Source organism: Poecilia reticulata, chromosome 10 (genome assembly GCF_904066995.2).
Source record: "Poecilia reticulata chromosome 10, P_reticulata-male-v2, whole genome shotgun sequence".
NCBI classification, from domain to species: domain Eukaryota; kingdom Metazoa; phylum Chordata; class Actinopteri; order Cyprinodontiformes; family Poeciliidae; genus Poecilia; species Poecilia reticulata.
This window is the reverse complement of record NC_088839.1, coordinates 17,652,844-17,679,516: the sequence shown is the minus strand read 5'-3', so window position 1 is coordinate 17,679,516 and position 26,673 is coordinate 17,652,844. Positions and strand designations below refer to the sequence as shown.

Sequence of the window (26,673 nt, the reverse complement as noted above, 5' to 3'; positions counted from 1 at the left end):
GGCATACACGAGCAGATTGTGGCTCAAAGGAGATGATCTGCATAGAGAAAATGGGCATCTTAGAGGTGATTCATAAACAGCAAAGGTGGATGAGCATAGGTGTGTGCGTGTGTGTGTGTGCGTGTGTGTGAGAGAGAGAGAGAGAGAGAGAAGGAGCGAGCCAAAAAGACAGTAAGAGAGATGAATCTCTGGTTATTAATTTCCAGCCGCGGCCCCTGGGTGAGATGTTAATATAGGGCTGATTGTGACTAATTTCTTATTAATTGCCATCAGCGATTACACAGTGGCCAGTAATGTGGCTAATTTGTTGAAATGAATTTGGTTTTCTGAGGCATTTTAATTGCTGCAGGTGGGCAGCCTGCTCTGCTCACTGTCACTTTTGTTTTTCAACAGGAAACTTTTGAAGGTATGAAGCTGCTGCTGTGTGAGTACCACGCGATTTATACGGCATAGTTTTAGTTTGTATTGTATTATTAGTCATACTGACTAAGCACAAGGAAATACACTCTTAGTTTTGTCTTCAAACTAAATGACATGAAACATAAAAAGATGCTTTAGTACAGTATTTTCTGAAATAAACATCCATCCATTGTCTTCTTACCTGAAATTGGGTTGCTGGGATAACAGATCTATGAGGGAAACCCAGATGTGTCTCTCCCCATCGACACCATCAATCTGGGGAACCTAAAGGCATTTCCAGGGCAAACAGGATTCCTAATCACACCAGTGGGCTCCAGGTTTTGCCTGAAGTCTCCCCCCGAGAGGGATGAGCCTGGAAAACCTCTAAAGCGAGGCACCTAGAAAGCTTCCTGATCCATCCTAGCTGACTTGTTTCAATCCGAAGAACCAGCGACTCCACTTCCAAGTCCCTTGAATGACGGCGCTTCTCATCTTATCTCTGAGGCCGAGTCCAGCAGTCTGTGGAAGAAGCTAATTTCTTCTGCTAGTTCTTTTGATTGTGATTCATGTCTTATGAGGGTCGGACTACTTGAACACTGGTAAATCGAGAGCGTTTGTTGGTGCCTTAGCTCTGTTTTTTAAGTTGGAATCCTCTAATTTTCTGCTGCAGCTATTTGGGGATACCTAACCAGTTCCTCTCACAAAGCACCTTCTATAACCACAAAGCTCTTTCTTGGAGCTGAATTCTCCAGCCGACCTTCAGCCTCACAGAGTGTGATTTCCACTAAGTTCCACTAGACTAGCGGCAGCAGCAATTAGCAAACACCTGGAGGAACTGAAAGTCTTCTGAGCTCCCAAGAACATTTGTAAACAGCATAAGGGAGTAGTATTGTTGTGATGACATGCTGAAGGCAGAGTGTCAGAAATAGCAGGAGCTTTTTAAAGAGACAGAGACCAGTTTAAAGGCGCCACATTTGGTTGAAGTAATGTTTGTTATATAACGTTTTTATAAAAGCTGAAGGTAACATAGCTAATTGATAGTGCTAGAAAATGTCACTATGTGCCTGGAAAATGCATAATGCTGCCCCTGTAAATAGAAATTATTTTATTTCATAGCTGAATGTTATGGCTAACGGATGACTAGCACTATCAAGGTTTTTATTCAATATGACAAAACATGTTGTACAGCTTACATTTTAATTATGGTGACATTATTTATTTGAATGCTCCAGTTAGCTTTTTACAGACCCTGGACACTGTTCATTGCAGACTATTGAGATTCATTACAGGATGTAAAATCCTTACCCAGTGTTGTACTTCATTCTCTCTATGAACTGGCCTTACTGTCCACATTCAGACCATTGGATTTTTATATTTTCAGTTATAAATCAGCTATGGCTTTCTGTTTCTAATTTCCTACATGACACATAAACAGAAGCGGTCTCTGCTCACACACTTTGATTGCATTCATTCAGAACATACAGAACTTGGGGAAAAAGACATTTTCTTATAAAGCTCCTTGGACAAACAACAGGACCTGAAGCTGAGCAGCTTACTTTAACCTAAGAGTTTTAAACATGTAATAGGATGGCTGCTCCTGTTCTTAATGCGTTATTAACGCTGAATTATGTTTTATTTTCAGTTTTAATAATTGATTATATGAATGGTAATAACCATGTTATGTTTTAACATGTTGTAGGTGTGCTTACACATATTTAAAACATATCGCTCTTGGAGACCATACTTTTCTAAAAAGATTTTTTTTTCAGAAAAAAAGGAAATCTTAATCCATAAATAAAGTTGAAATATGTAAGATAACAGAACTAAATGTCAAAAATATGGAATCATGAACCAATAAGCAATGGACTCCTTTACTGTTCATGGAAATTTACAAAGCTAACAAATACTCCGGTGAAAATTTAAATAATTTGTTTTATGACTTCAAACTCAATTTCAGAAATAATCATCAGTATAATTTTTTAGATAAATAACTCAAACTTTGCCTGCACGCTGTTTGTGTTTTATTTTTGTCAAGCCATATTCAGATATTTGGTAAGTGAGGTGTATTTTATCTCGTACACCTTCGATGAAAGATAATGCCTCTGAACAAAATGTGTTGCTTCTTTTTAAACCATTTATTTTCAGTCCTTCTGGTTCAGAAACAAGACCAGTGCAGATGCATAACTAGAAAAACCAGTGCAGCGCTCTGAGATTAATGTGCCCGATGACTGAATGTAAACTTTCTTGTCTGTGCATGTGCAATCGTTTCTCCTTTTCTATTTGATGACATACATGCAAACAAATCCTCGCAGCATCATTGTAAATGGCCCTGATATCTTATTCATCAGGTTTATTCGTCCTCCTCCTGCCGTATTTCTTCACACGTTCACAATCATTACTGCTGGGATCGGAGGTGGGGGTGGAGGGGGCATTTAAGTTGTTGTCTTTGTTTGTTGAATGTTTATAGCTTCCGTTAGCACAGTCTCAACGACCACTGAGGAACCAGTAGATACAAAATCCAAATCCTCCCATAAAAGAGGAGATGCCCTCTGGGCAGCCATAGCTCATAGTTGGCCTGATTTAGTGGCAGCCAGGAATCCAGGCTTGAATAAAGACAGAGAGAGCGAGGGCAGAGTGGGAGAGATAGAGGAAAAGATAGCTCCCTGCGTGATAAATAGCCCCGGCTCCCTCTATTGCATTAGCCGTCCAGGCCGATAGATTGCGAGCCCAATAGACCCAGACGTATGCGATTGGTTTCTCATATAAAAGTTGCATATTAAATTCCTCCACAGGACTGTGCCCCCCAAGCATGAAGGAGGGATGGGAGAGATGGGAGTTAAAAAAGCAGAAAGTGGAGAAAGAAATGGAAGAGCAAGAAAAAGGCTTTTTATGAGAGATGAAGCGAAGGCAGACTTGGGGAAGCCTGAGAAGAAGGGGGAAAGCTAATGGCAGCAGGAAAGTAGTTTGATGGTGGAAAAGACAAATGATGATGTCATGTATTTAATAAGTCCGTGGATATTGGGCGATGAGTGCGACCGTACGTCCATTTAATCAGTATTGCCTCCGAATGAAGATTTCTCTCCTGTTTTGTACACGCCCTCTCTTCCCTCCGTTCTCAGCCTTCCTCCACATGCTAACGACCCCTCTAATTGTTTCCAAGCTCATTAAGATGCTGCTGTTTTAATAGTAATTAATCCGTCATTTGCCAACATGCAAACACAGGCCACTGAGGTTTGTTCATTGCCGTTTCAATACACTGATAATGCAGTGGATGATTCAAAGCAGATAATATCCTGCTAATTTAGCTCATCACTGTTAATTGGTTGTTAAGTGCCTTTAATTACCAGGCAGGCTTTGGGATTTGGGTGTGCAGAAAGAGAGCGTTCGCTGTGATTGTCCCTGCCTGTCTAATGAATCTTGAGTGAACTTTGGAAAGTGAAACATATGACCGAAGAGGAGACACACTCTGACCCTGTTTTCTCTTTCATATAGGCTGATTTCTCTCCTCTTTCCTTCTCCTTTGTCCTCCTGTCCCTTCCTCCATCTCCTTCTCTCTCTCTCTCCATCTCTTCCTCCAGATATTATTAACTCATTAAGTTTTTTTCATTATTTTTAATAAAAGATGAGTTATGGCTTTAGCCTCACTGTGGCAGCACACCACACCCCTCCTCTCTCCCTTTCCTCTTCAACCATTTACTCCCTTCCCTCTCTGCTCCTCCCCATCCTCCTCCCCCCCACCCACCCCCGAGTCCCTCCACGTTTGTGCCTCGTCTCTCGGCCATGTTGCACGCTGTCTCTCTGATGTGTTTGACCCCTGAACTGCGGCTTCTGACCTCGACGCCGCCTCTTACAACCTTTCGTCCATCTCCTTCACTTTCGCCACAGCTACACCCGTCTATCAATCATCTCTCTTTCTCATAGTGCTGAGCAGTCTTTAGATGGCATTCATAAGATTTATGATTCATGATCCGCTCTGTTTGTGTGCGTGTGTGTGTGTCTGAGAGAGCGTGTGTGTTTGAAGAGAGAGACAGTGGAAAGAAAAGGGGATAAAGCGAAAGACAGACTATAGAGATAGGAAAAAAAGTGTCTTGTCGATGACACAGAATAATGACAATATCCATGATTGATAGCCTATCTGGAGCAAGTTGAGTGTGTGTGTGCTTTTTGTGCCTTTGTATGCATGTGTACGCTGCTGTGTTTGCTCTGCATTCATTGGATGTTAAAGAAGCAGTGATGAATGGTTTTCATGGGGTTTGAGATGTCAGTGGTCACAGGAAAAGGGTGTCAAGTGACCAGGACTGTCAAGGGACAGGGTATTATTTTTCTTGCAAAAGAAGGAGAAGAAGAAACCTGAATCAATTTGTGGCAAATAAGAGCAGTTAACCAGCGTCCACTTGTCTTGTCCTCCATACTACTGGCAAAATTGGATTAAAAAATCTTTTTAAAGGCTCTTATTACATTTGGGTTTGGGTGTTTTGCTGCTAATAAATACTCACACTCCTTGCATCGATGGAAAGAGTTGTGTACAATAATCGTTCTTCCTTACTCCTCCGAGCATTATTTTGTTGTGAGCATTTAAGGAGAAAATCTACAGTTACTGTGGAAGCGAAAGCTGCAAAAGAGGTTCCTGCAGGCTCTGCACCAAAACCAAGTAAATCTGTTTTATTTTTTTAGACAATTTTCTGTTTTAGACTACGACAAACAAATGTATGTGACATTAATAATTATATATTTGTACCCAAATAAAGCCAGGTATGATATGAGACCAAGACTCTTTAAAACCTGAAAACATCCTGCCTGCATGTTTTTCTAACGTATTTGAACATATGAATATTTAATATTAGAAAAAACAACAAAAAGCTAAATAAAATACCTTTTTGCAAATTTCTGTAACATGCTACAAAAATTACAAAATTTGCATAACATTTTGTAATTGTGAGGAATAACTTGGGACATCCTTGCATTTATTCTCTTTTATAAAAGCTAAAATTACACTCAAACGGATACTGATGTGCATGGTCAGAACATTGCAAATCAGCATTTTTGAAGGGGTTTTGATATTTAAATATTTTTAATATTTAGACTTTTAGGCTGAGGGTGAGCACCACAATGAGATCTAAGATTATCCAAAGCCTTCAGAAAGATGATGGCAGCAGTGAAACAGTCAACAGTGAGTGAAGGACATTTTAAATAACCCAGCCTGGTGATTCAACCAGGTTCATTGTCAAAAGCACACTGCAGGATGCAACAAGAAGTCCTGAAAAACCCTACATTTCATCATAGCACATAACGGCAGACTCTTGCAGTGACCAATATGAAAGTGCATGCCTGTACAATCAGAAGGAACCTGCTCAGGTTTAATTTTCCTTGGAGGTGTGCAAGAAGGAAATATTTGCTCTCGATGAAAAAACATGAAGTTTGCCAGGTAGAAGTCCTGTAATAGCAATTACAGGACTTCTGGAATGATGTTCTTTAGCGCATTTAAGTCTAAAACAGAATACATTAGGATTAGAAGTGGATGTTTTGAAATGGGCTCCAATCAAATCTACACCCATTCTTTAATTGCAAAGAAAATACAGGGCATTAAAACGTCGCACCATCAAGCTCTTTAACAGTTTTTACAGGTTTTACACAAGGGCAATCACTGAACTGAATGCTGCTAGGATGCCACACAAAAAGTGACGTTTATTCAGTTCATGTTTATCCGTTTACAAGTCTGCTGGAACTCCAACTCTGAGAGTGATCCTGTTTTATTTTATGTTTCATTTATTTTTTATGTTTACGGAATATGTTTTAGTATGGCAATCTGGAAGTGACATTCATTTTATGTAGTTATCTTTATGTTCACACAATATCTTGGCACCTTAAAATATTGGCTGTATGTGATAGAGTTGTGTGTGTGTGTGCATGTGACATTTACTTTAGGCTATTTTACCTCTCCTTTTGAGAGCTGTTTTTACACTAGTGCAATAAAAAAACATATATATATATATATATATATATATATATATATATATATATATATATATATATATATATATAAATAAACAATAATTAAAGAAATCTTGTGTTCTGAATCTAGAAGAAAAAGAAATAGCAGTATTAAAAAAGGTTTTTCATCTTAAATGTCAAATTTGAGTGTTTTTTAAGATTAGTTTCTTGAAATGTGCTTACATACATAAAACTAATAATATAAAATACATGATCTTTTACAGTATATGTTATTGTATGCCTCCAAAGAGTTCCTCAAAGGAAATCACTTACTGCTTGTGTGACATTTTCGAGTAACATTTTCAGATAATGTTCTGTTTCTGTCACTCAAGTTCTAAACAAATACATTATGCTCAACAACCTGCATTACCACCAAACAGAGTATTTCAGGAATTTCTTCTTCTTCTTCATTGCTCCTTGTATATATTTTTATTACTTGTTATTTTATAGGAACAAGGCGTGCATTGATTTCTTTCACTGGTAGTGTTTATATTTCAATTCAATATATACATTTCTCAAGTTTGCACAAAAGTAGGAACAGTAATGTGTGAGTGTTGGTTATAATTTCAGAAAATGAACACATTACACACATTGTATGCTACACATTTAAATCATGGGCCGATTTACTGAAAGTCTCTTCATCCCCTTTCCTCTCTTTTTGGCTGGTTTTCATAGAACATGCAATTCTTGATAAATTTCTCTTTCCAAAAAGCTCTTTCCAAGTTCGAGATGCGGTGCGTCATGTTTCCACTGGAGTGCACTCTGGAGTCAGGATGAAAAATGTCCACGAGTTAATGAATGTGGTGATCCACGAGCTAATTGGCTGGTGCCATTTATTGCTGCAGAGCTTCAATACTTTCTGTTTGCCTTCCCGCTGTGAGAACACATTGATTCTTACTGATGAGGTCTGGAGTTGTTGAGATCGTGGGTTCTCTTGTCTTTTCTCAAAATTAGTGGTGTTGAATCCTAAAGGAAAAACAAAAAGACAATAAAAAAGTTTCTCTATTCATAGTAACGTGTCACGAAAAAGAAGCCATCATTTAAACAACCTAATTTATCTGTGACCCATGTATTTCCAGTGAGTCATGGCAGTGCTCAAAACATTCAAGATGTATTTGATTTATATATAAATCTAGGTTCAAATATAACAGTTGAAAGAAGCATATTGTGTGATAAATTGTGCTAATGCTGAAACTGTCCTCTATGTAGTTTAGTGGAGGAGTCGGTGTCCATAATAAACCATTTAAATTAGTATTAAAGCTACACTGGCTATTACAAAGTATATATAGTTTATTTTTTTACGTAAAGCCTCAACATCAAATGCGACTCTAAAGTCCCATTTGACTTGAACACAGCCATTGCTTCAGAGCAAAAAATAAGTCAAGGCTACTGTCTTCACATAGCGATATCTGATGCCTTGAAACTGCCCTCTTTTTTAGAACCTCCTGCCGTTTTTCCTGCTGGTGCAGTTTACAACCCTTTTTAGGAGTTTTGTCGTTTGTATGATAAGCTAGGCAGATTCGCAGTTCCACCAGGTGTTTTCTAATTGCTGTTTCCGCTAGCCTGGTGGAGCTGAGTGGGGGAGGAGTGCTCTGTGAGGCTGGAGCTCAGCTGGGGACTGAAGCACCAAGGCGGAGCTTTGGGGAAATAGGCGGCACATTGCAGAAGCAGTTTTTCACCAAGGGGAGTGCAATATAAAGTGGGTTGCTGGGTTGGGTTGCTTTGCATCAAACATCCAAGAAATTCAGCAAAATATGATCCTGTAAACCACACCATAGAATTGTGTTGCCACTCATACAATGCCTGCCGGTACCACATGCTCCAAGAAGTGAAAACTTTTGAATAACTACCATGCGATGAGAAGGCAACAAAAAAGATGCTTGGACAAAAGAAAATCAAGGTCAGAATGCCGATCTGTATGAAGTGATAGCATAGACCGCATATCTTCATTTCTATCATGTGTTCCCCTTTCAGCTTTTGGGCCATTTTGGCAGTTCTTTGTAGAAAACAAGGTGAGCCCTTGCAGTACTGTGCAAAAGTATGTCCCCTGAACATTTTATGTGAAAGTAATGCACACTTCCGAACTTGAAAGGCGCAACTTTCAGTTACTCTGCTTTACATTTCTATTCAGACTAAAAGAGTCAATACTTTGTAGAATCTCTTTTCACTGTGAGGACTTGAATTTGTGAAACCACCTTCTGAATTATTGATATGCGGTGGTGCTTTGAACTGGTGAGAAAAAGAAGAAAACCAAAAACCAAAGTTCTCAATTTAAAGGCCTATCTTCATTCATTCATACCAACCCTCACCTAGGGCCTACCATGAACATCAAGTACCATGATGTTCAAGTACCTGAACACTGAAATGAACTCCTCACTATTAGGTAAGGAACTGGTAGGAGAGGAACTGGTTCTGTTAAGCGTTTGGACATCTGTTCAGGATGACTCTCTTTAAAAACATGGCCCATTAATACGATACCCTTGGGCTAATCCAAAATTTGGGATCACACAGAATAAGATGGAGAATGCCACTAAGAGAAGTGATGTCTGGATTTTCCTACTGGGCCTTTAAAACCAGTCATCCCATATCAGATAAGTGGAAGAGAATAGAGGAAATGTGTAAACTATTTTATTTCCTCTTTACAATTGCCAACTGTGTGTTAATCTATCACATACAATTCCAGTTAAAGGTTTTATTTGTAGTGTGACTAAACATAATGATGATCAATAGTTATAGAAACAAATTATGGCTTTACTTATTTGCTTTCGCCAAACTTTTCATAAAATCTTTGATGGGAAACAAAAACAAGCAGTGAAACTGGATAACAAGTGCTGAAAGCAAATTTTCTTGGCCTAATAAGCATATTGCCATATGGCCTAGTGCACTGTGGATGACACAGCAAGGATCTGTGTCACAGTTCATTTGTTCTGGGCAAGATATGGCCTGTGGGGGCTATAGTGCTGTCAGTATGTGCCGTATATCTACTTACATGTGGCATTATGGTTGGTTCTGCTGTGGCACTGACTATGTGGGGGGTTGGAGCATCTCCGTCCATCTTCGTCTGTCTGTTGCACTTTTTCCTCAGGCTGACTGATGCTGGATCAGGGGTGTGCAATAGGCTCAGAACAGCACTGGCTCACTGAATGTAAAGGGATGACACATTCACATAGAAAGCTAAATTAACTTTGTGTTTTACAGAATGGTAGAATATCTCATAAAATAGAGCCAATCTTATTGTTTGAGTATGACTCTCCAAATGAGGGCCTCTTTAATGCATGACAGATGCTTCATCATAGGATGTCAATCATGAACTAAGAGCTGAAGTTTAATGTAAACACACAAAGTTCCAAAAGCCAAAAAGCAAATTACCCCTGATTGCCACTGACATCTGTGGTAGCTGTGCCATTTGTAGACTGAGTGGTTGGAGCAGCTCCTCTGCTGCTCACGTCCTGAAGCATGACATTTTGAGATGTTATTGCTTCTGTACAGGAGGCAGAGGTGTGACCACACAGCAGTGTCGCCTCGGTGAGATGCTTTCGGGCTAAGAATTGAAAGAGGAAGGCAAAATAATTGTAGGAGAAAAACATGCTAAAACAAACACCGCAAAATCTGACCGAAGATTATGCTATTAGCCAAATTTAAGAGCTTCGAAGCAACTGCATCACCTGCTGTAAAAGAGGGAGAAGATTGCTGACTTCTCCAGCCATTGTATGTAGGGAAACGGCATCTCAGTAGATGAGCATAAGCTGACCTGAAGTCTCTGTTTAAGGCTCCGTAGATGACAGGGTTGAGGGCTGAGTTGGCATACCCCAACCACAATACAATGGGAAATTCTGGTACCATGCCAGGGTCTGGATGCTCCTTGAGACCTAGCACTGTGAATAATATGAAATAAGGCAACCAACAGACAACAAAAGCTCCAATCACAGCTGCCAATGTCAATGTGGCTTTGTGGTCTCTTAGTGCCACAGCTGTCACACCAGAAACCAGGGTAGTACTTGTGGAGGGGCTGTTCCTGCAGTTATAGTTGGTGATGCAAATGGGTCGGGCACTGATAATTCGCTTGGCCTGTGCCCGAGCAATGCGAAGAATTTGAAGATAGGTCCAGCACATAGCCAACAGAGGCAGATAGAAGGTGAGAAGAGAGTCTGTAAGTACATAAGGCCTGTTCAGCTCAAAACGACATCTCCTCTCAGAAGCCCAGGGCCCGTGATTCTGCACCGTCCCATTAACAGTGTTCCATCCCATCTGAATTGGCAAGAAAGACACAGCCACTGACACTGTCCAGACACTCACCAAGGCTACAGCAACTCTCCATGGCAACACCAGAGAGGCGTATCTCAGAGGCATGGTCACTGCCAGGTACCGGTCCACACTAATGGCGAGCAGCGTTAGGATAGAGGCCGTGCACAGCATGACATCCATGGAGATGTAGAAGTTGCAGAAAACTGGGCCGAACGGCCACTCATCACTGAGCTGGAGGAGGGCGGAGAACGGGAGGACCAAGAGGCCGAGCAGGAGGTCTGTCACAGCCAGTGACACAATGAAGCAGTTAGTGAGGCAGCGGAGGCGTCGTGAGGCGCAGACAGCTAGACACACCAGCACATTACCACCCACAGTCAGGAGGATGAGGAGGGACAGGATGACACCCAGCATCACTTTTGACAACATTATTACTGGTGCGTCACTGGAGACAACGTAAAGTCTCTGCTGTTGAAGCTGATTGTGAACCACAGTTTTATGCTGTGTCTTTTACTTCAATGGAAAATTCTCACTTTTTACGAAGTACAGGGACACATGCTAGAAGCTTCAACTTGACAATGTAATTTTAAAATCTTTTGTTGATGCTTAGGAGCTCCCTTTAAAGAAAAAAAAAAAAAAAAAAAAAAGATCTTCCAAGCATGCTGTTCTTTCAGCTTTGGCTGTCCACATACATGTTTATTTTCCTGAAAAAAGCACCTAGAGGTTCTGATTCTAATGTGTGATATCCTCTTTTTTTCCAAACATTTTCATCCCAGAGTAAAGCTGGGTAGTCAGCTTTCCCTTCTGGACAAACACTGTGACTTAGAGGTGAAACCTTTTTCCATCTGTTGGCTAGTTGTCAGCGTACCCTTCAATGCCATTTTCTGTAGCTGTAGTGACACCTAGTGGACAAAGATGATAAGTACAGTTAGCAAGAGGTTTTTTGAATCCTGTTCTATTATCAAATGCAAATTACATGGTAATTTTTTCCCACTGAGCTGTATAATTTTCAGAATTTACAAAAAGCCTATCAAATATGAATTTATAGTAATCTGTGAAGAATGTTATACATCTGCACTAAGATGACATTGAAAATATAAAAACTCAACAAAAGTAATGCATTTTTAGAAGGTAACATAATAATGTTTGACATTCTAAAGAAAAATCAGCTTTACACCAATCAGTGAGCCAAGTGGTCTGCAGGAAGTAGATACTTCATTACCTCTAATGAGAAAGCTTGGCAGATCAAATATGAAGGGCTTACTAGAGGGTAAAAAAAAAAATCAGACACTACAATGAACATGAAGAAAGAACATTCTCAAAATCCAGAGAAGGCATAGATTGTCACAAACTAGAAGTATTGATACAATTCTATTAAGAATAATCAGAATGGCTCTTAAATAAGAAAAAAAATCCGGGATTGTCAGAAAAAACATGTGGAGGCAGCATAATAATCATTGAGCGCTATGCATCCAAGCATTCAGTGACGCTGGGTCGGCGAAGTGGTTATTGAGAATTTGATTAAATATGAGAATTTAGATGAAGTGGGGAGTGTATATGGACATGCTGCTGAGAAGAAACGAAATTGAACCTTAGATTATATCTATCTTGCTCATGACAAAACAAAAGACACACACTTTTATTTAAAGATGTGGTTTCTCAATAATCTGGTACCACAACCTAAAAAAGATTGGGACTGTTGAATTGTCTGCCTTTACACAAACATATAGGATTATAGTCATCACTAAATGTTTGGATTGTTTTACTTGTTTTTTTATACCATTTGGTACAGTAAATATTTTGAGGACATCCACTCAGATATGCTTCTCTTTTTTTTCACTGCAAACAATTCAGCTAAATATGATTGTCACTGCAAGATGCCAGAATCTGCTACGAGATGTACATGCATTTGTTATCATAGATTCTAGGTATCTTAATCTCAGCTTTACCAAACTCTCAAAATGCATTCAGGCTCACACAGTTGTATACATTCATCCAACTCATATCTGTGCTCAAAACTGTGCTTACAGAGACGCCCCTTATAGGCAATTAGCTACTGTATGAGCAGGTTTCTCTTTGTGGTAAATCCTTTAGATATATATATATATATATATATATATATATATATATATATATATATATATATATATATATATATATATATATTTTAATGCTAGTTTTGTACTTTGCTGTTCTATTTTGATAATCTTTGTGGACTTCATGTTGTTTTTTACATCCTACTTTATAAATAATTTAATTTGTCCTGATCATTCATCACTGATTTCAAGAATTTTCTCTGGACAAGCCTGCTTAGCTTATTATCTTAACATGTTTTATTATACGGCTCTAAAAACCTCTATTTCTGGGAGAGCAGTATTTTATTTATTTTGCATTTTTTGTTTACAGTTGTCATGTGTCATTATCGAACCTGAACTAAGCAGGTTGCAATAAAGGAGGAAAACAGTCTTTTGCTATGAATGGTGAGGTTAAATTACTGTAGATTCATAGAAATAAAAGTATCCGACTTCCCACATGCACAGTTTGATTGCTTCATTTTAGTCTTGCTGTTCTTTTATTATGGTGACAACTAATGACCAAATCATCAGTAGGCTGGCAGCTTAGAAAGCAATGGCTATGGGTGGCTTAAACAACTACTTTTCTAACTTCTTGTACGAGCTTCAGCTAGCAGCTTGTGTGTTTTGAAGAGTACCAAAAGAATAATATCCATCATTACAGTTAGTGAGATGTGGTCTTTGCTAACTTCCAGGTGTTTTATGTTCTCTGCATGTCTGCTCCTGATGCTATGTGCTCCTGTTGGCATAAAAAAAAAAAAAAATCCCTGCTGTGACATTAATCACCCGCTCTTTCCCTTCGATATTTGCTCGTCTCTTATGGTCATTAGGAGTTGATTGATGGGGTTAGATTTTTTTTCTCCATTAATGTTAGCTAAAAGTGTCACCCTTGAACACAAGTAGAATTTGAAATATGCCTAAGACTGAAAAGTAAGCATTTACCTTCCCTCATTATTCTGTAAATTTAAATACATTTTTACATCAAGTTGTGGTATGAGTACACTCTTATAAATTCCACTTAAAACATGTACTTTTTCTATCTTTTAGGGACTCATAAGATCAGTGATGACTGATTGAGTTTTTACTGTATGCAAAATGTATTTTGATATGGAGCTATTACTACAAATAAACAATAACCTACAGTCATTTACCACTACTTAAGTGTCCTTGATAGTATCAGATTAGACCTCTTTTTGTCCTTTAGAAATGTCCTAATTTGTTTTAGCATAGAAAGATCAAGATATTGGAAAGTGTACTCAGAGATTTTGGTCCATTTTGGCATGTTAGCATCATATGGTTACCTCACATATGTTAACTCAACATCTATGATGTGAATATCCTATTTCATCTTGTCCCAAAGATTTTGTATTGTTTTAAGATCTGGTGACTGCAGAGGTCGCTGGAGGTGAGTAAGCTTGTTGTGATGTTAAAAAAACTTTTTATCTGTTAATATCCATTTTTGTAAGCCTGGTTGAACTGTAGCCTCAATTTAAATTCAAATCAATTCAATTCAGTAAATTTACATGGCACCAATTCACAATGGATGCCATCTCAAGACACTTCACAGAAAAAAAAGCATTCCAGTTGATCCTAGTTATCAAACAGTGCAGTGAAGTTCAGTTCATTATTCAAACGAGTTTGAAAGGTTTTCTAGCAAGAAAAACTTAGCAGATTGTATTGAGTTATTGACTTACAGCAATCCCTCACGATCAGCATGCATGGAAAGGAAAAACTCCCTATAAACAGGAAGAAACCACCAGCAGGCCCCATACGGCTCCTGTTGTCAGATTTAATATTCACGGTATGGTACATTCAGCGAGTCGTTGTCTGAGCTTTTGTTGTCTTTCTATAATTTTAAAACAGTTTTCCCATTTCTCGGCGGCCGTAATGTCAAGAAGACATTGTCTGTAACCAGCCTATTGCCTTTGGATATTTTTTTTACTCGGAGCATTTCTTTTTTGTAAATCTAAGAGATTATTGAGGAAAACCCAGTACACCAGCAGACTGAAACACTCGGGTCAGCCCATCTGGCACCAACAATCATGGCATTTTCAGAGTCATTTAAATTCACTCGTGCCCCATTCTGACGATTGGTTTGAATTTCAGCAAGTTTTATTCACGACGTCTAATTGTACGAATGCATAAAGTTGCTGCCATGTGATTGATTGTTTTGCAGTTTGTGTTCACAAGCAATCGTTTAAGTCTAGCTAATAAAGTAGATGATGCTGGTGGCCTTTTGTCACTGTTACCACTTCACTGTTGTGAGTCTATAACAGGAGCACAGAGAAGACAAGAATTGCGGCTGAATATAGTTTAGTATTTTTGCCTTTGTTAAATTTCTAGTGCTAGATGAGCAAGAATATTTAGTCTGTGCATGGCAGAATAAGGCTAAGCATTTGACAGAATGAGTGTATTTGTGTGGAGAATATCTCTGAGTCAGTGATTGGTGGGTAGAGTTTCTCTTGTTTGAATGTGTATGTAGGTTTGATACAGACAAAAGAGATGGACCTTGACTTCATGTCAGGACAAAATGGAAGAGGTTTAGACATGATTAAATTATCATCTCAACTGTATGACTGTACTGCCTTACAGAAATCTGAACTCTTCTAATCTTCGTCTTTTTCTGACCAGTTGGAGCTTTTGAACATCTTCCAGAGCAAACAGTGATCGTCCAGCAACCCACCAGAGCTTTAAGAGCGGCTTGCAAATGCAAGTAATGACTGGGACATGTTATCTGGGAGGATCAAAGACTTATGAGACACACATTTCAACAGTTTTCATCATCAAAATCTTTCTTGCACTCTGAGCCCACTTTCTGAGTTTATGTCTTCAAGATCACATACAGATAACTCCTCAATTATCCAAATTTGGAATGTATAAGATACTCAAAGTATCTTTCACAATAATATAACAGGGTTATATTATATTATTGAATAAGGTTCACTATGTGTTCCCTACTATTTCTTCAAATTTACTATTTTTATTTTGGTCAGTACATTTTCGGCTGTGTTTTTAATCCAGTTAAAAAAAAATTTATTATTGTGTCTTAACCAGGCACCCATCAGAATGTGATGAGCCCACGTCTAAAAGAGGGTAGCAAATATCTTGCTTTCGTTATATTCAGTGATATGCTCCTGTCAGACTGACTTCATTAAAACAAAATCAAGTGAGTCATGCTGAGACAATGTCTTAGCGCTGAAAAAAGGCAAAATGAGGAAAAACTGATCGCTTATTTACGCTTGGCTGTTTTAAACCTGACCATCTGATGTTTCTCATAAATGCCTTGTTATGGTTGTCCCTCGTAGCAAACAGCCGCAACTGTCACTGCATCTTTATAATCACATCCAGGCTCACATGGTCACGACGGTCCAGACGGACACTCTCGCACGACCAGTGCCATATGTTTGGTTAATGGGTTTTAAGGACAGTAAGGGGGTGGAAATAAGTGCTCTGTTTTTCAGAAAACACAAAGGTTGTGTTGCTTTCAGAGGTTTCCCGAGGAAGACCGTTTCATGTTTTTGCATGACAAAAAGATGTCTTTGTGTTTGTAGTTTTAAGCAGTGTTGTGGTTCTCGAAATCGGTCTTGGTCTCGAGACCAGGTCTCGTCTCGGACTCGGGCGCTGAGGACTCGCCGTTTTATTTCAAGACCGGTCAAGACCGCAACTGTGAAAATATCACTCATCGTACAGCATACTCTCCAGTTTATTTAACATCTTTGTTTTCAGTGGATGCAAAACGCACCAATTAAAATCCAAGAAATTACGTGTTTCTGTTACTCCCCCTACCCTCTCCACCTTTCACTCGCGCGCGGCGCTCCAGGACATGCGCAGTGGTTACCTCTGAGCGGCAGAAGATCTGTCTAATTCTCAGTAATATAACAGCGCTGCATAAATCTTAAGAAATCCGATGGCCACAGCTAACTCAGCAGCTCTTCGCTTTCACAGACGGTGGGGATTACGTCTAACTTTTTTCGTCACTTAGAAAAGTAGCTCAAAGAAAGGTAAACTCCGTTGACATGATGTTAGCAAAGCTAGCTGTATAGAGAGACATACGCATTTGTGATTAAAAAAAGTCACTCACTGCGCTGAATTATTGTGCAGAGATGTTGACTGACTTGTCGCATATAAAAAAAAAAAACACGGAATAAGGCTGCTCACTGCAAACATTTTCATTTTATCAACAAGAACAACAATGTGACCATCGCTTCAGAAGAACAGGCTCAAGGATGTCTGATTAGGATGGAGCCCTCCGCATATCAAGAACAAACTATTCCAATACAAACTGATAAAACATCGGCTGTGAACAGAATGACTGGTTCCCCTCCGCCTTCCCCCATCCCACATCTTTCCCCCTCCCTTCTCCTTCCACCCTCCCTTCTCCTTCCCCCCTACCTCTCTGCTCCTACACTCACTCACGTTTATTAGAAAGTGACCCTCTAAAGAGAGCCGGGCTTCACCTGAGCCGCTTGAAAATGCTGGTGGAGAATTCAGGTCAGAGAGAAAGACGGACGGACTCTTTCTCATCCCAGCTGGATAGTATGGATCAACAGGTTTGCCTCGGCACAACTCTCACTTCATCTAAGCCACCTGCCTCTGACCTCCCTGAAGATCCAGCACTCCGCATTTCTGAGGTCTGAGACCGGGGTCCAGATATTATCCTTACACCCGTCTTCCTCCAGAATGTGTCTGGCCCCCTGACATTGCGTAGCAGGACAATACCTGTCCGGATCACTACAAGAACAGTTACAAAAAACAGAAATACAAAAAACAGTGGTCTTAATTCAAACCTCAGACTGATCCCCTGTCTAAAGGAACCTCAGACTGAAGAGCTTTCAGCCTCCGAGTCACTTAAACTGGCTCTTTTAAATACCAGATCTCTCTGTGCTAAAGCTCTATTAATTAATGATTTCATCACTGAGCATAATATTGATGTTTTATTTCTGACAGAAACATGGCTGAATGACAATAATGAAGCAATCGTACTAATTGAATCAACGCCTCCTACGTACAATTTTTTAAGTGAAAATAGAAAACACAAAAAAGGCGGAGGCGTAGCTTCAATATTTAAGAATACCATAAACTGTAGTAAAATCTCTTTGGGTAATTTTATGTCTTTTGAATATCTTGGAATCGAGGTAAAAGGCCACAAACGAACTTTGACACTAACTCTATACAAAACACCAACATATGTGGAAAATTTCTTTGCGGACTTGAATGAGCTTCTATCTCTCATATGTATTGATTACGATTGTTTGCTAATTGTCGGTGATTTCAACATTCATGTTGACAACCCCCAAGACCGAGGGGCTAAAAAGCTCTGTAATATATTAGAGAGTTTTGGTTTAACACAACATGTCAAACAAGCAACACACACTCAGGGACACACACTGGACCTGGTTATCAGTAAGGGTGTGAATATTTCCAATGTCTCTGTAACTGATATTGCCCTGTCTGATCATTTTGCTGTTTTCTTTGACAGTTCTTTATCTGTTAACCCACTTGAACAAACAGCTACTATCACAAAACGTACTTTCACAGAAAACACAGCAGAAACATTTAATCAAATCTACTCTTCTTCCTCACTCTTAAGTTATAGTGACGTAGATAAGTTGGTGGATGATTTTCAGTGCAAACTTTCAGATATCATTGATTACATTGCCCCCACTAAAGTGAAGGTTGTGACTGGTAGGAAGAAATCTCCATGGAGAAATGCACAAGTAGTTCAATCTGCAAGACAACTCTGCCGTAGGGCCGAACGGAAATGGCGTAAAGGTCAACTGCACGTTTATTATGACATCTACAAGGAAAGACTACGTAACTATCACACAACACTGAAACATGCGAGAGAAGCTTTCTTTGCAGATGTCATAAACAAAAACATTAACAATGCTCGAGCTTTATTCGCCACTGTTGACAGGCTCACAAATCCTCCAATGACGTTACCACCTGAACTTCAATCTAATGCCTGCAACAAGTTTTCCAGTTTCTTTTCAGAGAAAATTCAAAAGATCAGAGGATTAATCTGCTCATCCACTCCAAAGACAGTACTAATGCTGGGCCCAAACAAAACAAATGCAGGAAAAATGACCCAATTTCTACTACTAAATTATAAAACCCTAGAAGAAATTATAAGTCAATTAAGCTCCAGTTCCTGCTGTCTGGATGTCCTACCCACACATTTCTTTAAGAAAGTCCTGCCTGTTGTTGCTAATGATCTGATCCAAATAGTAAACTCATCGCTCTCTTCAGGTGTTTTCCCCCAGGCTTTGAAAACAGCAGTTATCAAACCACTTATAAAAAAGAACAATCTAGACAAATCCCTACTGCAGAATTACAGGCCGATCTCCAACCTCCCATTCATCAGCAAAATTATTGAAAAAGCTGTTTTTAAGCAATTAAATAACTTCCTAACAATAACAAACTGCTTTGACTCCTTCCAGTCTGGTTTTCGTGCTCACCACAGCACGGAGTCGGCCCTTGTAAAAGTGTTCAATGACATCCATATAAATACAGACTGTGGGAGAACCACAGTGCTGGTTCTGTTGGACCTCAGTGCAGCTTTCGACACTGTTGACCACGACATTTTACTGAACCGGCTGGAGAGTTGGGTCGGACTCTCCGGTCCAGTGCTCAACTGGTTTGAATCTTACATAAAGAACAGGGATTTCTTTGTTTCAATTGGAAACTTCTCATCAGAGAGGTCAAAGGTCACATGTGGGGTACCCCAAGGTTCAATCCTAGGACCCCTTCTTTTCAATATTTATATGCTCCCACTGGCAAAGATTATAACAGGACATAGGATTAGCTACCACAATTATGCGGATGATACACAGCTCTACATCACGATGTCACCAGGTGACTCTGAACCCATCCAATCACTGAATAGATGCTTAGAACAGATCAATGTGTGGATGTGCCAAAACTTTCTCCAGCTAAACAGAAACAAAACTGAAGTTATTATCTTTGGACCTAAAGAGGAACGAACTAGAATCAATGCACAGCTTCAGTTATTACAACTAAAAACCAGCGATCAGCCCGAAACCTGGGAGTAGTGATGGACTCTGACCTGAACCTTCAGAGCCACATTAAGACAGTCACAAAGTCGGCCTTCTATCACCTGAAGAACATCTCTAGGATTAGAGGACTTATGTCTCAGCACGATCTAGAGAAACTCATCCATGCATTTATCTTTAGCCGCATTGATTACTGCAACAGCGTCTTCACAGGTCTGACTAATAAATCAATCAAACAGCTGCAGCTGATCCAGAATGCTGCTGCTCGGGTTCTCACTAAAACCAGGAAGATAGAGCACATAACACCAGTTTTAAAGTCCCTACACTGGCTCCCTGTAGCTCAGAGAATAGACTTTAAAATACTGATGTTAGTTTATAAATCTCTGAACGGTTTAGCACCACAATACCTTAAAGATCTGTTATTACTGTACCAACCATCTAGACCCCTCAGATCTTCTGGTTCTGGTCTGCTCTGCATCCCCAGAACCAGAACCAGACGAGGAGAAGCAGCATTCAGTTTCTACGCACCACAGATTTGGAACAAACTTCCAGAAAACTGTAAAACAGCTGAAACACTGGGTGCCTTTAAATCTCAACTTAAAACCCACCTGTTTAGAGTTGCTTATGGCTAAATTAGGGTTAGAGTGCGGGTTTTGATGTCTTCCATGTTTTTATGTCTTTAATGTTTTTAATTTTTTTTTTTTTTTTTTTTTTTTTTTTTTTTTCTTCTTCTTTCTTTTATGTATGGGGAAGAAAGTGAAAAATGAGGGTGGAAAACGATGAAAATTAAAGTGGAATGGAAATGGAATGGAACCAGTTAAAGTCCGCGGGAGGGCAGACTCCTCTAACTATAAGTTAGTTAAATTCTGTGTGGGACGGCGGCGTCCTCTGGTAAGGGAGTTTGTTTTTTTTTGTTTTTTTTTATTTTTTTTTTTTCTCTCTTTCTCTCTGTTTGTTTCTGTTTTTGTTTTGGTTGTGTTAAGCACTTTGAAATGCCTTGCTGCTGAAATGTGCTATACAAATAAAATTTGATTGATTGATTTATTGATTGATATATGGGACAACACTGTGTCCAAAAGTCTGCAATATAGTGATGTGACATTCAGAAACAGTCCGATTCTTCTGTACGGCTTTTTACTGATTAGATAGGACTGGAGTGTCACTGAGAGGGCTCTGTGGTTCTATTAGATTACCATACGCTGTCAGAATAGCATATATGCAGTGAGTACCATGCCTGCGCATACGCATTAAGAAGTCCGACCATCAGAGGAGTTGTCAGTTCACCATACGCAGCAAGTTATGACGAAAATAAGTCATTAAATTGTTTTCAATGATAACTATATAGATATACATGTGTTGACGTGGTTTCAAAGCGTATTTAAAGCAAGGTCTGTGACGTGTCTGACAGTTATAGCCGTGAGTTCATGCTAAGCGTATGATGATCTGACCTGACAGAACACCCGTTCTTTGTTCTTGTAATGCTCTGTATACACTGCCATTATTTTTATTTAATTATGTACGTTGATATTTTTTAAATGAACAAATAACTAAAACACAAGAACGAAAGAGCACGCACAGCATGCATATTGCTCTTTGATTGTTTTTGTTCAAAGTGGCAGCTGTAATGTCTGCCATGGTGTCAGACTACCTAGCTTCATGTAGCAGAAGAGAGGGCGAGAACTGTGATGATAAGCGCTTTGTGCTTGGTTACTTCTTGGTTGTTGCTCCTTGGTCAGTGGTCATAGTTGAGCATTATTTACCGTCAGGCCATTGCCTCAATTGCTATGTTTAATGGTGCAGACAGTGGTGGTTTCTGACATGAGCAATATGGGCAAACGCCCAGGGCGTTATCTTTTTAGGGATGGCACGAGACCACCGCAGATTGTAGCACAGAGATGGAATATTTAATATTGGTAAAATGTATTAAGTATTTAATATCTAGGTGTTTTTATGGGAATATGGATCTTTCAGATCATTTTGAGAAGCAATTTTGATCATATTTTATATTTTATTGTGTCATGTAGCGCGGGCCGCTGGTCTTGGTCTTGACTCAGTCTCGACTTTCCTCGGTCTTGGTCTTGACTTGGTCTTGGACCCTAAAAGTCTTGGTCTTGTCTCTGTCTTGATACGCTCTGGTCTTGGTCTTGTCTTGGTCTCGGGTTAGGTGGTCTTGACCACAACACTGGTTTTAAGATGTTAAGATGTGGTCTGACAGCCGAAATTGTTTCCTGGGTGTTTCTCCTACGGAATCAAAGTTTTGTTTCAGCTGTTTTGTTTCAACCCACTTTTCTCAAATCAATCTTTCACATGCAGAAGCATGATGTTTCACCGTCATTTACCATGTTCCTTTAATGATTGCACTGATCAATTAGTTAAGGATTTATTTGCAAATGTTCAAAACTGAGACGAACCTCAAAAGATATGGTGAAATTTTAAAGCACATTTTTTAAGATCTTTAACAGCTTCCTTTGCTTTTTGCCTATCCTCCAAAAGGAAAGATGAAAATGAGCCCAATTGGTTTTATTCGGCTTTATGGATGCCCCTGCTGCTCAGAACGTCTCTGGTGAAAAGAGACCAATTTTGTGTATGATTAAAGGCAAGCTTGAAAAAGAAGCAGCAAAAGGAAACAAAAACCTGCAGCAGTGACGCTTTAGATCATATAAACTGAAGTAATGAGGTTATTTATTACTCAGATCGGATCCGTTGCTTAAATTTTGGGATCATGCATCCCAAGTGTACATCCGTTTTTGCTTTTAGCTTATTTTACCACACTGATTGGGTTTTATGAAATGAGTATTGAAGCAATATCTGATCTTTTTAACTCAAAACTTTATCAAAGCAATCCTATCTTTTCTGTAGGGTAATTCGTCTGAACATGTTTATGTCGAGTTAAGAAAATGGAAGTTAATTTCACACTTTGCTGATATGTCAGTCGATTAGGGAAATCAGAGTTTCTATTAAACTCAGTTTCAGAAAACACGAAAACAACTTTTCAATTATTCACTATACAATAAAATTTTCTGAAGACAATGTGATTGCTTCAAACTGTACTCAAAATGAAACAGTTTCTGACATATTTGCATATTAAAATGTTCACACAGTAGTTCACTATTGGTTATGAGAGGTAAGCTGCAAATATGGGTTCATATAAATCAAGATTTAACAGATGTGAGACTGGAAATATTATGAAACCTACTGCACTTTATACAAAAGTATAGATAATATAAAGTTCAAAGAAACAGATGTAAGAAATTATAAGATTAAGTGGCTTTAGCTAATTAAATATTAGTTTAAGTTCTTACTGTAATGCTGTCTGTAAATGTCTATAAATTATGAAACCAGGTGGTTTATCAGAGCAACATAAATGCTTTATTTATCCTAATTAATTTCAACACAAAACCAAGCAATGTGTTCTTTTTTCTCATTTGCTTCTTTAAACTGACCTTCTGCTGCATTGTGTGTTCAACTCTTACACAGTGTGTGTGAAGACGTGTGCTTGTTTGTGTGCCCACATCTGTCTACTTGTCTTTTCTTGAGTCACTGGAGTAGAAGGGAAAAGGTCTGGGATGGTGGGTTGCTTAGTAACCATTGTGTGTTTTACCCAGTGGAGGGGAGCTCTGGAAGTGTGAAATTGAAACACATTGAGCAACGCGTGCTTTATCGGAGACCAAGAGGGGGAATCTAACAAATAAAATATTCATGCATGCTAACAGCATGTATTTGTCGCACACGCCTAGACACACACAGGTGCGCTAACGAGTTCAGGTCAGGTAGGGATAATTGATTGGCTTCAGAGTGTCAGCCTTACTGCACTTCGATTAATGTAGCAATGCAGAAAGCTTCCACAAAATAGAAGCCTGAGGACTTTTAGTAAAATATAAATTGAGAAAAAAAACACATTAAGCTTCAATCTTTTTTTTTTCTATTAGGTCTTGCATTTACATGTTTTTGCTGCTGTTTTTTAAAGAGATGCTTCCTCTAAAGACCTCAGCTCAACACACTGCACTCTGACCGTGTCACGACACTAAACCACATCCTCCCAACATTTGACTGGTTCACTGCAGAGTCACATATCTTTCTGAGACTGGTTTAGTCTCCGCTTTCAGACATGTAATTCGCTTTCAGTGGCTATGCTGCATTAAATACTCAATCAGGACATTTGAAGAATATGTACCTAGAGGTCGGTTCCACATCAGACAACCCAAAAGAAGAACTGCAGCTTAATGGTTTACTAACCTATTCTCATATTAGTCACCTGACACAAACATGTTCTTTGCATGTTCTGATGTTTACTTCTAAAGGTTCCCCATTTGTATAACGTGCAATACATGTGCTTTCCTAAAAGGCATTTGAACTTTTATCCTCATGTTTTCCCAAACCTTATTGAGTTAGTTTGTAACTAAAAACTATGGAAACGGTTAATATATCTAAAAAAAAGGGGGGGAGGAAAAAAATAGGGAACAGGTTTATTAAGCATCTGTTATTTTTAATTTTTGTAAAAATGTTGGGAACTGAATTCCAAGATCCAGTCTGGTCAACCCACTTTTTCATTTTAATGTCATAAATTAACAAAGCATTTAAGATTGATATGAGCAGCAAAAGGCTTGCTCTGCCTTTTCCTTTTCCCGTCTGCTTATTTGTATTTGCTCCGTCTCCTTGTTCATCTATCTTTCATAGATGCTTGCAATGCATTCTGCTTCTATGCGTACATTTTGTAAAAATCAACCAGAGAGGTTAAAAGTCAGACCGTCTGCTAAGAAGTTTGAGACTTGTTTTTTTTCTCCCTACAACAGCTTCGTTGCAATAATATACAGACTGAATATTGTAATTATCTAATCAAACCACCCTCTTTTGTACATGTCTATTTTCAGTTCTCGTCAGTGTAATTCAAATTTGTACACATAACACTTTGAAAGCTCAAACGTAAGGGGCTGACAAAACAAGATAAATAAAATCATCACAAATAAAACCAAGCTATAAAATAAAACAGAAACATTAGCATTTTCACACCAGTTTCACAAAAGGAAATGTTTGTGAATCTAAATTCACATCACATCATTTTCTCAGAGACACCTTTAGGTCTTCTGAAGTGAGATGCTTTTTTTAAAAAAAGGAAGTTGTGATGCGATTTGAGTACTCCTGAGCAAGGACACGTAAAACTAGCCACAGATTCTGCTTCTCTAAACTGACCTTTGTCTGCATCTGCATTTGAATGCAAATAAAAATGGGAAGCCTGCTGAATCTCATAGCAAGAGAAGAACGAATACATTTAAGCTTTCATCTTTGTGGACATAATTTAGGACAGAATAAAGCCGACACATCACAGATAATTATTGGAATCAGTTGTAAAATGATTGAAATACATTTATGTGAATTAGCAAAGAAAATGCTGAAAAAGAAGACTTATGCTGTTGCACAAATAAGGAAGGGTTGAGAAACAGAAAAGCAACAGCAGGACAGTCCTGCACCTCCGTGCGGTTGTTCAAATCTGACAACACGTTGTGCAGAAAATAATCGACAAACATGAATGTTTATACTCACCTCGGGGCTGCTTTTCCCTCACTGCTGACGCTCCTGCTACTCAGTTGCTCTCCCAGAGAGAACCACAGTGTGTCTCATGGAGAGTGTGTGTATTGAGGGCTTGAGAAAGAGAGAGCAAGAGAGAGAGGAGAGAAAAATAGCCAGGAAGGTTTCTTGAATAATCCTCTCTCTCTCTCTCTGTGTAACTTTCACTCTCTGATTCTGCTCTATTGTTCTCATTTTACACTTCTCCTCGGGTAATTTGCTTTGGCTAGGCTTGAAATAGCTTATTCATTTTCCTGTCATTTCTTCAAACCTGTCTGTGCAAGCTGCAACAATTAAGCAGGTTATCTTTGACTATAGGCTCCTTATGATTTTTATCTTTTAATTCAGACAATTTGCTATTTTCAAGTTGTAATTTAGGTGCTGGGGAGCTGAGCTCTTTGGGGTCGATATGAGTAATGTATTCCCCCTCATGTCTTAAAACGCATGCAACTGCAAGCCGGAACAATTGTAAAGGATTTGGGATATATCTTTGAAAATCAGTCACAGTCCCAAGGTAGTGATGTTAGCAATAGAAAGGTCCTTTTCCTGAACCTTTCAATCTATTTTTCACGCGGTGACGTTAGTGTTGTGGCGTGTCTCCTTTTTTTCTTTTCTTTCCAAAGACGATTCATCTTCAGACCTCAAGGAAAAGTCGTTATCATTTCTCTTTTTATTGCCTTTGTCCATTTTTCCTCTCTCTCTTCTTATCACCCCAGCAGAGTGAATTCAAGCTGAACATAAAATGTCTGGTTTGAATCCAACCCCTTTTTCTGTCTGCCACTGTCTTGTTCAGATCTTAGCTGAAGCTGAATTAATTAATTCTTTCTCTCTTTTTGTGTCACCTGCCTCTCTTTATGCCTTTATCTTCACGTCAGTCCATCTCTGCCAATTTCTGGAAGTTTTACTTTTCTGTTCTCCTTGAGATTTCTCCTTGTGAGTCATAATAACAAGGTTTTAGTATTGTTCTGCTGCAAAACCCTGAGAGATAACCTATCTTTATCTCACATTTCTTTATTCTCAAATCTTCAGATGCTTTCCTACAACTTTCTCTCTCCCTTTCAGAGGTTTTCCTGGAGTTACCCTGCAGCATCTAATGATATTAACATGATTGTCGAATCCATAGTGAGTTGCTATATGTGACGACAAGAGCACCTTTGAATATTTCAAACTGTGACATATATACGCTGCATCCGTAAGTGTGTTTGTGACTTCTTCTGGGGATATTCTCTGCTGTGACGGGTTTTTGCTAGCGTGCCAGTATACACTGTAGAAGAAAAAAACAAGAAAAAATAAAAGTGTAGGAGTAAGAAGAACAAAAATATAGTGAATAGACTAAGAAACAGAATATTTTGGAACTATTAGTTAGTGGTTAAAGTGGTCCCAGAAGAACT

At 39.0% G+C, this 26,673-nt stretch overlaps 2 protein-coding genes across 4 annotated transcripts in view; one reads left to right on the top strand and one right to left on the bottom strand.

Annotated features, from left to right (window-relative positions):
• Positions 1–26,673, top strand: part of dock2 (dedicator of cytokinesis 2) — a 142,219-nt gene that overhangs the window by 2,764 nt on the left and 112,782 nt on the right. The gene's annotated exons all lie outside the window — the stretch shown is intronic.
• On the bottom strand, positions 6,477–26,334 carry hrh2a (histamine receptor H2a). Of its 3 annotated transcripts, XR_014089425.1 has the most exons (6): positions 25,259–26,334; positions 11,855–11,895; positions 10,056–11,534; positions 9,760–9,931; positions 9,380–9,529; positions 6,477–7,356 (listed from the first exon to the last, which is right to left on the bottom strand). XR_014089425.1 is itself a non-coding variant. In XM_081611873.1 (4 exons), the coding sequence occupies exons 2-4, from the start codon at positions 11,059–11,061 to the stop codon at positions 9,511–9,513; spliced, it is 1,197 nt and encodes a 398-aa protein (XP_081467999.1). In that variant the 5' UTR covers positions 11,062–11,534; positions 25,259–26,334; the 3' UTR covers positions 7,365–9,510. The 3 variants fall into 3 exon arrangements, 1 of the variants encoding a protein (XP_081467999.1); XR_014089424.1 differs by lacking the exon at positions 11,855–11,895; XM_081611873.1 differs by lacking the exons at positions 6,477–7,356; positions 11,855–11,895 and having other exon boundaries at positions 7,365–9,529.